Source organism: Eulemur rufifrons, chromosome 29, assembly GCF_041146395.1.
Source record: "Eulemur rufifrons isolate Redbay chromosome 29, OSU_ERuf_1, whole genome shotgun sequence".
Classification (NCBI taxonomy): Eukaryota; Metazoa; Chordata; class Mammalia; order Primates; family Lemuridae; genus Eulemur; species Eulemur rufifrons.
Window position 1 is genome coordinate 89,586,381 of NC_091011.1, and position 12,804 is coordinate 89,599,184.

The 12,804-nt window shown below is 38.5% G+C and overlaps 1 protein-coding gene across 1 annotated transcript in view; it reads left to right on the plus strand.

The window, feature by feature from the left end:
- Positions 1 to 291: 291 nt before the first annotated feature.
- Positions 292 to 12,804, plus strand: part of LOC138377570 (maltase-glucoamylase-like) — a 75,245-nt gene continuing 62,732 nt past the window's right edge. Inside the window, exons 1-3 of the mRNA XM_069462619.1 lie at positions 292 to 331; positions 6,846 to 6,972; positions 8,808 to 8,983. Coding sequence (XP_069318720.1) covers positions 6,846 to 6,972; positions 8,808 to 8,983 — 303 coding nt within the window. The 5' untranslated portion in view covers positions 292 to 331. The remainder of the gene's footprint in view (positions 332 to 6,845; positions 6,973 to 8,807; positions 8,984 to 12,804) is intronic.

The following is a 12,804-nucleotide window of genomic DNA, read 5'->3' on the forward strand; positions in this document are numbered from 1 at the left end:
GTTCTCTTACTAGACACATTGAGTATCCTCACCACTGAATAGACATTCAGTGCTGGAAGGGGTGAGAATGAATCAAGGGGCTATGGCTTCCCCCTGGAGGTCTTAGGGATTTCCTCTGCAGAGGAAGACCTCGATTACTAATTAACTAACAATTCTGATCTGGGAATGAAAGCTGAGCATTCATTTACATTTGAAAGCCATTAACATTTTCTTGATAGGCCTGTAAACAGTTACCAGGGCTCGGAGAGCTTTCTGTGGACTGTGCTCCTCTGCTTTTATTGCTAAGCTGTCCTTCTGAGAGAGAGTGGGAGCAGCTGCAGGAGGTAATGAGGTATGTTTGCAAAATATATGTTCATTTATGGCTACAGATGTGTATGTGCAAGTGCATGTGAATTTGTGTTGATCTCCTTTAGGGAAAATGCCCTTGTTAAATTGGTAAACACAGACAGACATAAAACAGTATCAGCAATAAATCAAAAGCTACTTATGTGTGCACATGTAAAACAAAAGTCAATTTATTTATCTTTTCTCTTTGTGTGTGTCTGTATATACATGTGTATATATTCCTCTGGTCCAAAGCTGGATCTACAAGCCTGTGTGTTTGTGTGTTTCTATGTGAAATGTGATGAATTATTTAATATTTGGGGTGAGTTACCAGGTAGAAATTCTTTCTGATTCTGGAAATGAGGTGAGGAGAAGTGAGGGAAAAAGTTAGAATTTGGAAATGAGATTAGAGCATTTGGGGACATTCCTTCTAAAAGGATGTGGAGTTGCGATTGAGGAATAGTAATTAGAGAATCAATCCTAGTCAGAAAATTAAAGAATCTATTGCTATCTTTTATGGGTATGATGCGTCCTTGGTTGACCAAAGGAAGAATTATTTTAGGGAAGAGTCTGGGATGCATGTATGAGTTGGCGTGTGTTGTGGGTAGGAGAGATTTCATGCAATCTGGAAGGAGGTCATGAGAGGAAAGACACAGTATGTGAAACCTAATGGAAGTGCCTGGGGGAAAAGGGGAAGGGGATGTATTGTTTTTGGCCCTTCCCTGGTAAAACTTAAAAACGAGTTGGGTCTTTACTGTTTGCTAGAGTCTAGCTAGATACATGTGTGTATTTCTCTTCTGACAAGTCACTGAGGAGGGAAGGGAGGGTTGCTATTGGGGAATGGGGGAGAGATCAAGATCTATCCCCATGGACCTCACTGGAAAAGGCTGCCAGTGGGTTCCCAATACAGGGATGCAGGGTCTGAGCAGAGGCTTTGATGTCCTGCGAGGACATCCTGACTGGCACACCCTCTGCTGGTCTGGTGTCATTATGTGCAACAGCGAGTGCATGTGTGTGTGTGGGGGGGGGGTGGCGGGAGGGAGGGGTCTTTGGTTTGTTGTGCTGGGGAGGTCCCTGTGCTATCAAGGACCAAATGAATTGGAAAGACATTTTATCCTGTACCCCAAATTTAAGACCCTCATTGCTGTTTCACTCACATTTGCACAGGATGTCAATGATTTATTATCAGGCATTCCACCACAAAGAAATTTTGGTGAACTCGCAAAATTACTTTACAAACTATTCCGTAAGTATGGATTGGAACTTGAAGAAGAAATTTTCCATTTAAAATTGGTTCAGGTGGCAGCTGTGGAATGTGATGAGAAAGCTAAGTTTTGCACACTCTGGTGCTGGAGTCACAGCAGGATATACCGTCTTCTAGAGATGACCCCTTTGTGGTTCAGATGGGGAGACTGAGGCCCAGAGGGGTTAAGTGGCTTTTTCAAGGTCACACAGCTGTGTAGGATCAGAACTGACTCTTAGATCTCTGCGCTTTGGATGTGGCCAGACTTGCAAAGAATAAAATCACTCGTTAGCTACTTTTTTCCTTCTCATTCTTTAAGTAGCTGGTAAACAATGGAACAACACATTAAACATTGCCCAGTATTTCTGAGAAGTAGCCATGGCTTGGCGCAGGTCCTCTTTGTAAGCTATTCATGGTCTCTATGAAATTAGCCCCTCTTTTCCACTAGGCCTCTTGCCTTGTGTTACCAAAGGATTTTAAAAGAATGGGTCAGATCTCCACTAGCTATAATACAGAAAAGGGGACAGTTGTCTAGTTTTCCAAATTAATTTAGAAAGCCATTTTGATAATTTGGAGCCCCACTTAGTTTATCTGTCTACTTTGCCTAAATAACTTTGAGCTTTGACAATTATTCATATAACCAGATCATTCAAGAGGAAAAGGATTACTATTGAACCAGCGTGATTTATATACAGTAATAATTCTCACCTTTTCAGTAAGATTTTCCCTGACCAACCTAATTAAAATTGCAACCCTCACTCCAACATTCCTCATCTTTTTCTCATGCTTTATTTTTCTCCATAGTACTTACATGTCTAACCTACTGTATATTTATTTATTTTGTTTATTTTCTCTTTTTCTCCCCGACAAGAATGTAAGTACCCTGAGGGCAGGGATTTTTATCCCTTTGTTCTTTGCTATATAGCCAGACCCCGAAAGAATGCTTGGCACATTGTAAGAACTTGATAAATCATTCATGAATGAATAAATAAACTGCAATCAGATTTCTTTTTCCTCCAAGGATGTAGCTTTGATACCTGGTTTTGAATAAACATGAGAAATGAGGTTCATCAGTGGCTGCTTCTCCTTATTCTCACAGAGAATTGAGAACAGTGCTGTGGGCCATAAACTTAATGTGAATTGATACTACAGATGCTTTCAAAATACTTTAAAAATGCCCCAGCTGCTATGGAGACTGAAATATTGCAGACTTTTTGTTTCTATAAGTCTTTAACTTCATGGTTGTCTTTGGAAGTATACAGGCATCTCCCATATAAGCTACGTCCCTTGATTTACAAACCTTTGTTCGTGGAGATATATATTTTCTGTATTTGATCACACTATTGGAGCTGGTATAACATTGGCCTTAAGGGCAATGGCTTTGGATTCGGATTGCCAGATTTGGAGACTGGCTCTGCTACCAATGAGGTCTGGACCTTGGGCAACCTAGCCTTTCTATGGCTCAGTTAATTCATTTGTAAAATCAGGATAATAATCATTACTCAAAGGTGGTTGTGAGGACTAAATGAAATAATGCATATAAGTGCTTAGCCTAGTACTATGCACATTCCACGTACTTGGTTAATGAACCACATACTATTTTATAAAATTGCAATCTCGCAAAAAGCCTAAGCTGATGTACACTGTGGAACATTATGGTGTAGAATATAGAGTAACGGCTGCGGAGTCCAAAGGGCAAGTGTTCTAATTGTGGCTTTGCTCCTTATCAGCTGTATGACATCAGGCAGGCCATTTGCCTTTTCTGTAGCTTATTTTTTTCATCTGAAAGTAGGAATAGTAGCAGTGACTAACTTGGGGTTGTTATAAGCACTGCACTCAAAAAATTGTGGAAACCTCTTGGCACATTTGTTCCATCATTGTTAATAACTATTATTATTATTAGCATTAAAATTATGCAATTATATGTTTGTCATATACAAAAGAATATTTAAATATTGATGACAGATTGCCAAATGGCAGTTTTTTATAAACAGTTTTTCTTTTAAAAGCACTTAACACTTTTAAATTACTTCCTTTTTATTTGCCTTTTGCCATTTTTCTTGACCTTAGTTTTTCTTAAACTGCATTCTTAATTGAGATGATAAGCTTCACCATCAAAGTCCTTATAATGCAGGAAGTAAGGTTAATCAGATAATGGTGGAGAGGTATTTTTTTTTCTTAATGTTTAAGGAAACGTTTCTCTTGTAAAGTTGGAAAATAGATATTATTGTTCCATAGAGCAAGTAACCATGTTTGAATATATGAACCAAAAGGATTTTGGACAAGAAGCAAGCAGATTTTTAAAAAATACCAATGATATTTTATTTAAAAGTCATATTTACCTATGCGTATTAATTATCTATTGCAGGGTAACACATTGCCCCCAAATTTTGTAGCTTGAAATGACAAACATTTATTATCTCCCAGTTTCTGGGGGTCAGAAATATGGGAGCAGGTTAGCCGAGCGGTGCTGGTTCAGGGACTCTCATGGGGCTCCAGCCAATACGCCATTCAGGACTGTAGTCATGGGGTGGCTTGGCGGGAGATGGAAGGTTGCTTTCAAGACTAGAAGGCCTCAGTTCCTTGCTACCTGTTGGGAATTTCCATAGGGCTGCCTGCGTATTATGATAACGTGGCCACTCGCACATTTCTTCAAAAAATGATGCAAGAGGAAGGAAGAAGCTGTAATGCCTTTTATAACCCAGTCTTGGAAGTCGAACACCACATCGTTTCTTCATATGCTGCTGGGAATGGGTCGCTAAGTCCAGCCCACCCTCCAAGAGTGGGGGTGGTGGGGCCTTGGCTCCCCCTCTTGAAGGGAAGAGTATCAAAGAATTTTTGAACTTTTAATAAACTGCCATATCATGAATTTAAATAATATTGAATGCTATTTTATTTCACATATTTACTCAATAGTGCCTTCTCTGTGGAGAACTCTACTGTCCTTAATCTTTTGCTATGACATGTAACGCTATGATGAAAAACTTCTATCTGTACATATATTGATTCTCAAATGTCTAGGTATATTTATGGGATAACTTTCTATAAATGAAATTGCTGGGTTATGGGTGTGAGTAATTTTTATAGTTTTTACCAAGCCTTCATTGAGCATAAGGTGTTTATAGTTTGAACAGCAATGTGTGGGTGTTTCTTCATGGTGTCTGACACAGTGTGTTAATAAACACTTGGACAAATTTTGCATATTAGTATAAAGAGCAATCTCCCATCGTACAGCTATTAGCAACCACCAAAGAGAAAGAGACATGATCACCTGGGTAGGCATTCCGGTAACTCTTCTCCTTGTCAGTGAACATAAAATTACTCTTTGCCTTATTAGTTAATTTAGTGATATTAGGCATGAGAGGTTATTAATCTTTATGAGATTTTACAAGCAAGTTTAGTATGGTCTTTCTTTTAAGGCCCTTGGAAATGTGAGATATTGGAGACAGTCTAGGTAAGAAAAACTAGAGTTGGGGTAATTTATTCTAGAAAAAACAAGACAATCCTTGTTGTAGAGAAAGGTAGCCTTCCCAGCACCATTTCCTTTTGCATAGTAAGAGGGCATTATGTTGACTCACAGCAATTTCTTATCAAGGTATGAGAAGGAAATCCTCTTATTCATCTAATCCTTGGGCAAAGGTCTGAGGAAGGCTTTTAGGGATTGAAGAGAGTATGTGAGAAAACATCCATAGGGTGAAGAATGGGGCTTTGAGGAAATATCAAACAAGTCCTAGGTTAGGGAGTCATGAATTAGGGCCTGGGGGAAAAAGGGAGGGGATGTTGTTTTTGAATAAAAAGAGTATGATTTACAAGGCAGCCTAGGAAAAAAGGAGTGGGTGGGTTGGTGGAGAAAGTAGACCTTGAGGGGCAAGAGTGCTGCTCGTGGCTCCTCTTCCTAGCTTTCTGCACCTGGGTCTTGGATGATGCAGTGAGCTTCCTGGGGCCATCAAGCACTTAGCAGACAGGAGATCACATCAGCGAAGGTGATGAGGACAGCAGTCAGCAATCCACCAAAACACTGTGTCGGGTGCAGTGCCACAGTCAGGGAACATGGGATTGATATACTAATTAGGAACATGGTGTTTCTTACCCAGGACCTATTAACTGTTTTCTCTTTGGTAAATAACAATGAAATGAGACTAATGCTTTATGATTCATGTGTTTTTATTTGATTCCCACAATAAAGTGACCATAGGTAATAATAATAATAGATACTATAGTTCCACTTTACAGATAAGAAAACTGAGACTCAGGAGTATTAAGTAAATTGCTTTGGCTGCCACAGTAAGAAATGGTGGGGCTGGGAATCAAGCCCAGGGCTTCTCATGCTGTATTTAGCACCACTCTCTTTTCCAAGAAGGAGAAGTTGGGGATATACTGAAGAAGGAAGATACTAATAACATGTCTAGCACAGGCATCTTGTGTGGAAGGGAAGAATAGAGAAGCATATAATTTATGTGACTCACTCGGAAATGACATTAAAGGTTGGTAGGGATTTCATGGATCTTCTAGTTTAACCCCTTTCATCTGTAAATGGAGAAACTGAGAACAAGAAAGCTTAAGTAAATTTTCCAAGGTCATCTGGCTAGTTATTTTCAGAATGAGGATCGCAAAAAAGAGAATCGACTAGATTTTATGTCTCCTGCTGGAAGATGCTATATAATCTATGTACCATTTTTGCTAAAAACAAAAACTTGAGTCTGACCAAAACTCTAGGTCTAATAATTAATTTACGGGAAATACAAGGGTAGAGAAACATGTTAACATGCATAGGGATGTAATCAACAAAATCCAGATCACAAGAAAAGTCTGCAGAACAAACTCTATAGACACAAACCAATTCCAATTTATAAATCTTACTTGCATCCTCAGGAGAGTAGAACAAACTATACAAAGTTTATCAGACAATGAGGGGGATTTCAACATTGACTAGATGTTTGATGACAATAAGAAGTTGTTGAAAAAATATTTTACATGTGATAATAGTATTTTGCTTGTCTTTTGTAAAATTTCTTATCTTTTAAAGAAATATACTTAAGTATTTTCAAATTAAAAGATATGAAATCTGAGATTTGCTTCAAAATAATTCAGGGTTAAGGAAAGAAGTGAGTAGGAATAAATACAAAATAAGATTGGCCACGAGTTGATAAATTTTTAATTTACGTAAGGGTACATGGGTATATTATTCATTGTATACATTTGAGCTTTTCCATTAAAAATTTACTAGCGATACATTAAGTAAAATTCAAACCTAAAATTGTTTTCTTTTTCTTAATAGATGGCAAGAAAGAAGTTGAAAAAATTTACTACTTTGGAGATTGTGCTCAGTGTTCTTCTGCTTGCGTTGTTTATCATTGCTGTTATTTTAATTGTGCTTTTAGCCACAGATTCTGCAAAATCAAAAGGTAACAAGTCACTCTGGGGCTCTTCCTCCATATATTGCTCTTATCAGAGAAAAATCTTCGTCAGTGGTAGGAAGTAATGTTTTCATGTTCATTAGTGTGGTGTGTGCATGTGTGTGTGTGGTTGTATGTATGTGTTCTATGTGTTTTGGGGCAGCTCAATAGGTATAGATTGTAGGTGTAAGTTCTGACACTTTTATTTCTCAATTTAGTTAACACATTGCAGGATTCCACAATTAACACTCAATGTATTTGCCGATTTCACTAAATAATTCTAATTCTGTCAATAATGGTAATTAACAATATCCTTATTCAAAAGGCAGTCAGATAAATATATAGTCAATTAAAATGTTAGATAGAATGAATAATATTTGATAGCACAACAAAATGACTATAGTCAATGATAAGTTAGGGTGTACTTTAAAATAAAGAGTGAAATTGGAATGTTTCTAACACAGAGAAATGATAAATGGTTGAAGTGATGAAAACTCCAAGTACCCTGATTTGATTAATACATATTGTATGTCTGTATCAAAACATCACATATACCCCATACATATACATCTTTTATGTATGCATAGCAACTAAAAATAAAACATTTAAAAAAATGTTTTAGGCCAAAGTTTGGTTCTTTAAAAAATTACCTGAGTTATTTTATCAAAAGTTTACTGAACTGTTTTTTCTCAAAAGAAGTGCTAGATTGTGCTGAGTTACCCATGGTTTCTGATCTGAATTATCTAGGAGCAACTTCTTAGGTGAACCATGCTGTCAAGGGTCATCCTGTGCTATTTCTATTTTTTTGAGGAAGTTCGATTAATAATATCAAAGGTTGTTCAACTCTTAAAATTCTGTGATCCTGAAGATGAAACAAACTGCTATGTAGAAAGAAACTGGCACAAATATGGAGATTAATATACCACTTTTGACTTGGAAACCCCAGTGAAAAGAAAACTAATTAAAAACTTTATTGTTCTGTCTCAATGTCATTATTTATATATTTCAGAGTACCTTAAAGAAAGCTCACTTCCTTATTTTAAAATGCAGTAAAAGTGCCTTTTCTATTTTGCTGATCTTTAAATCTGAGATCAAAGTTCTCTAGCCTTTGGGTAGGTTCTAGCTGCTAGGTTCTAGACTGGTGGGCTCCCTTTACATTTTTTGTCATGTAAGGCTTTGTATTTACAGAAGAGCATCATTGCTCAGAAGGTTCTTTGTCCAGGGGGTTGGCTATTGACTAAGCAAGCGGAGTTTAGTTCACAGAGCTTAGGATGGCACTGGCACTGCGAATGTTCTGTGTGGACCAGTTGGTGGGGGTGGAAGCAAAGGACCAAGGCAGAGGTCTGCAGACTTTACTGTAAAGGGACAAATAGTAAATATTTTAGATTTTATGGGCCATGTAGTCTTTGTCGTAACTACTTAATTCTGTCATTGTAGCTATAAACAAATAAATGGGTGGTGGTTGTGTTCCAGCAATATTTTATTTAAAAAACAGGCTTTTACCTAATTGGCCTGAAGGCCATGGTTTGCTGACTCCTAGATTAAAGAAGGTTGCTTTCCACCTTCATGAGCTCCTAATGTAATGGTGAAGTTCTTGCTCTTGTGCATACTATGTTGTGGGAGAGGGACTTGGGGGTAGAAGGAGATAATGTCAGTATACATAAAGGTAAATACAGTCAGCAAGAACAAAATAAGGTTTTATAAAGTGAATGCATAAATTTTGAGGATGTCAGTGTGAAGCCCAATCAGTAGTAGAGTTAATATAATTGAAAGTGTTGAGAAATATTGAATGCCTGTGATATTAGACCTGTCTGATGGTTATTTTATGTTTGCTTTTGGGACAGCCCCAGATCCTGGAACAACTGTTAACCCAAATCTTGGGACAACTGTTAACCCAAATCCTGGGACAACTGGTATCCCAGGTTTGGGGACAACAAGTACCACCCCTGGTTCTGATGAATGCCCAGTGGTAAATGAATCGGAACGAATAAACTGCATCCCTGACCAGCCACCAACAAAGGTTTGAGTTATGGATCTTATTTTCATTTAAGAGTTTATGGGTTTTTTGTTTTGTTTTGTTTTGTTTTCTATTAGTAACTCTCAGAGAGTTGTTTGTGTTGCAGCTATTAGTCGTTCAGGCAATTTAATCCTGTATCCATGCTTGTATTGACAGTGCAGCTTCAGAAGAGGAAGAGGGAAATTCCTTTGGGTTGTCAGATTTAGCAAATAAAAGTCCAGGTTGCCCAGTTAAATTTGTCTTTTAGATAAACAATGAATAAGTTTTTAGTATAAGTGTGTCCCATACAAGATTTGGGATTTACTTACTAAAAATGTACTTATCCCTTATCTGGCAACACTAGATGATTACTAGTTCTCTCTGGCTCTGTCACAGCCTGAGTTCTTGCCTTCTGTTTCTCTTCCTTCTTCTTCCAAAGGTTATCTAGGATTTACATTAAAAATTCACACACAACATTGTTTAAAATAAAGACATTTCAAGAGCCATCTTTTGGAAGGAAGAAGGTTTTAATACCAAATTAAATACTAGATAGTGCAGGCATCTGGGTATTTACTTTAGGCCAGTGTTTCCTGATCATTGGCTGAAGTCCAACTGATTGCCGTGATTATAAAGTGCATTGCCCACACCATATCAGTCGCTTTTTACTCCGAGAATGAAAGTGGTATCTTCATGGAAACAGAATGAAGCCTTTTGAGTGACGTCCACTGAGATGGGCAGATTTGCATCAACTACAGTGTGGTTGCTTGCTACATGTAGGGCTTGGACACATGGTACTCCCACATTTATCTCCATAGCCATTCTATTCCTGGTGGGCTGCAGTAGTCTGTGATGTTCTAGAGAGTTGCTATTTTGGTTTTCAAATGTTCTATATACCAAAAGCTATTTTTTCTTTCTTATTAGATGATAAATGTTCCCTAGTGGATTAATCATCTTAGGGAAATGGGAAGAGGTGGAGTTAGGTGTGAGCCTGGAAGAAAGAGGCATCAGTATCTTCATCTTGATTATCTCAATTAGACCAAAGCAAATGCATAAAGACAGAAAAATGAATGAGAAGTGAAATCTCAGAGGGAAAGCACAATGCCCCCAAATATGCAGAGATTTGGTGTTCTGCAGCCCAAATTCTGATGTTATTTGATTTCTTCCCTTTCCATGAGCAATTTATTATTGGGTAGATCCTGTAGGCAGGTTGTGCCTGGAATGTGTTGATGGAACAGCAAGGAGTACAGGGTGGCTGGAAGAGTGTAAGAGAAGAGAGTAGAAGAAGATGAGGTCATGAAGGAAATGGCATGGAAGAGGGAATGTATGTGTGCAGATCTTGTGGCCTGAGGGTAGTTATAATATTGGATTAACCACTTTAATCATTAAGAGTCCCTGATTATAAATACAATTAGAAGTTCAGAAATGAGAGAGACCACTGTAAGCCAGAGAAGAAGAATCTTGATGCTGGGACATGGAACTTACTTAGGCCCCAAGAGGAGACAAAAGGGAAGATGAGAGCATGGCTAGAAGAAAGGTTTATGTGAACTCTGTTGGTTTCTTAGTGCTGCTATAACAAAACATGGCAAATGAAGTGGCATAAAACAATAGAAATAAATTTTCTTATAGTTCTAGAGGCTTAAAGTCCAAAATCAAGGCTTTGACAGGATTGGTTCCTTTTGAGAGCTCTGAGGAAGAATCTGTTTCATGCCTCTGTCCTAGCTTTTGGTAATCCTTGGTGTTCCTGGGCTGTTCCTGGTGAGTGCATCACTCCAATCTCTGCCTCCATCTTCATCTGTTGCTCTTCCTGTGTGTGCGTCTGTGTCCAAATTTTCCCTTTTTATAAGGACACCAGTCATATTGGATTGAAGGCCCACCCTACTCCAGTATGAGTTCAGCTTAACTAATTACATCTGCAACAACTCTATTTCCAACTAAGGTCACATTTTGAGTTACTAGGAATTAGGAGTCCCACATATCTTTTCTGGGGACACAATTTAACCCATAACAGGGACAAAGTCACAAAAATGGAAAGTGTGGAAAGTGGGAATTGTTACAGCTTGGGCCTTTGACTTTGACTGAAATGATATAGACGTGGAGTCAGAGAGAACTAAGGCAGCAGAGAGGGAACGGATGAGAGAGCAGCCATGGGCTGTGATGGGCTGGGGCTGTAGAAAAGCCAGAAAATAGGGCAGAGAAGGGAATCAGAGCCAGACAAATAGCTTAGAATAGAAGTGCCTAAGAACTGCAAATTGCAGAGTGATGGGTCAAAGTTAGTCAGGAAGTCCAGAAGCTGTGTTGACGACAAGAGAGGGGTCCAATCTGATAGGAAGTTAAGGATCAGGAAATCCTCAGGATGTGTTAAAGAATCAGGAAATCCCCAGGACATGACAAAGCAGTGCCCTAACCAGCCGTTAGGGCACAGAAGGGCAGCAGCGTGGGCAGCAAGCCTGCTAAGGCAGGAAGGAGTTCCAGAATTAGACCAGCTTACGTTGCCAAGACTGCTGTATTATATTAACACAATCCTCTTCATCTGGCACCTTACCCTGACTGAAATGAACATGACCTTCTCTTGGATTAGTGAAGAGATTTGCCTGCTTGAATTAGGAAGAAAGGAGACTGAACAGGGAGAGTGGATTCAGATTTTGGAAGACTTTGGAAGTCAGGCAGAGGAGGTTGGTTTTATGTGACACACGGCAGCTAGGAACAGCCATTTAAGTTTGAAGAGAGTCATGTAATGGGGGGAAAAAGGAAGGAGAGAATAAAAGACTTAGAAATAAAGGTAAAAGAACATAGAAGGGAGAAAGAAAAAGCACCTTCAGTATGGAGCTAATTGTCACAAAATTTAGCATTTTGAGTGATAAGTTCAACTTTTCTTGTCATAGAGTTTCATAGGGGAGATAAGAGAATAAATAACTAGAATGTAAAACAAAAATTCTTAAGATATGAAGTAATACCATGGGGATCACAAAATGGAAGATATTATTATCACGGAGAGGATGAAAGTCTAGAATTAAAGATAAGTAGGATTTTGATAGATATGGAAGGAATGGAAGTGAGTTCAAGATAGAAGGGATAGTATAAACTAAGTTACAGAAAGGTAAATTGTGGGGCATGTACACGACGTGACATATTGAATGACCCCATATGGCCAAGAGATAGAGTGGGTGCCAGAGAGAAGACACCCACTATAAGACTGTAAGGTAAATTGGTGCTTGATGGTACAGGACTGTTAATGGCTACTTTGTTAATAGGAAGGGAAGTTGTGGTCTAGATGTGTTGCACCTAAACAGGATGTTGGTGTGCTAGGTTTGCAGAAAGTTAGTGCACACCCATTTACTTGCCCTGTCATATTGTACTACTTATTTCAATAGCTCAGTTGAGCTATACTCAAAAGCTCACTAGTTATTTGGAAGCTTACCTAGAATACTGTTGCATCCTAACCATGTCACTCTCCTAACAACACTCCATTTCATTATTGGATATTGGCAAACTTCAGATGTCATCACTGCCACAGTAATGTTTCTTTGGGGTTTTGTTAGGAGGCCTTTCAGTAAATACTGTGGTATCAAGATTGCAGTTCAATAAATGAACTTTGGCTTTTTCTACATGTTGAACCCAACTGAATTACTCTACGACCTTGGAGTTCGTTTATCAGTGTGCTCCTCTTTTGCTTAGCCAGAGAGAAATATTGGCACTTTCAATGATCCACTTTCTCATAGGAGGTGTATCTTAGTCATTTTGTTGCATGTTTCATGGATTCTGAGTGCTATATGCTGATCCAGACTGTTGCTGAGAGGCTGAGACTGTGGATAATGATGCATTTATATCATGCACATATTAAAGGG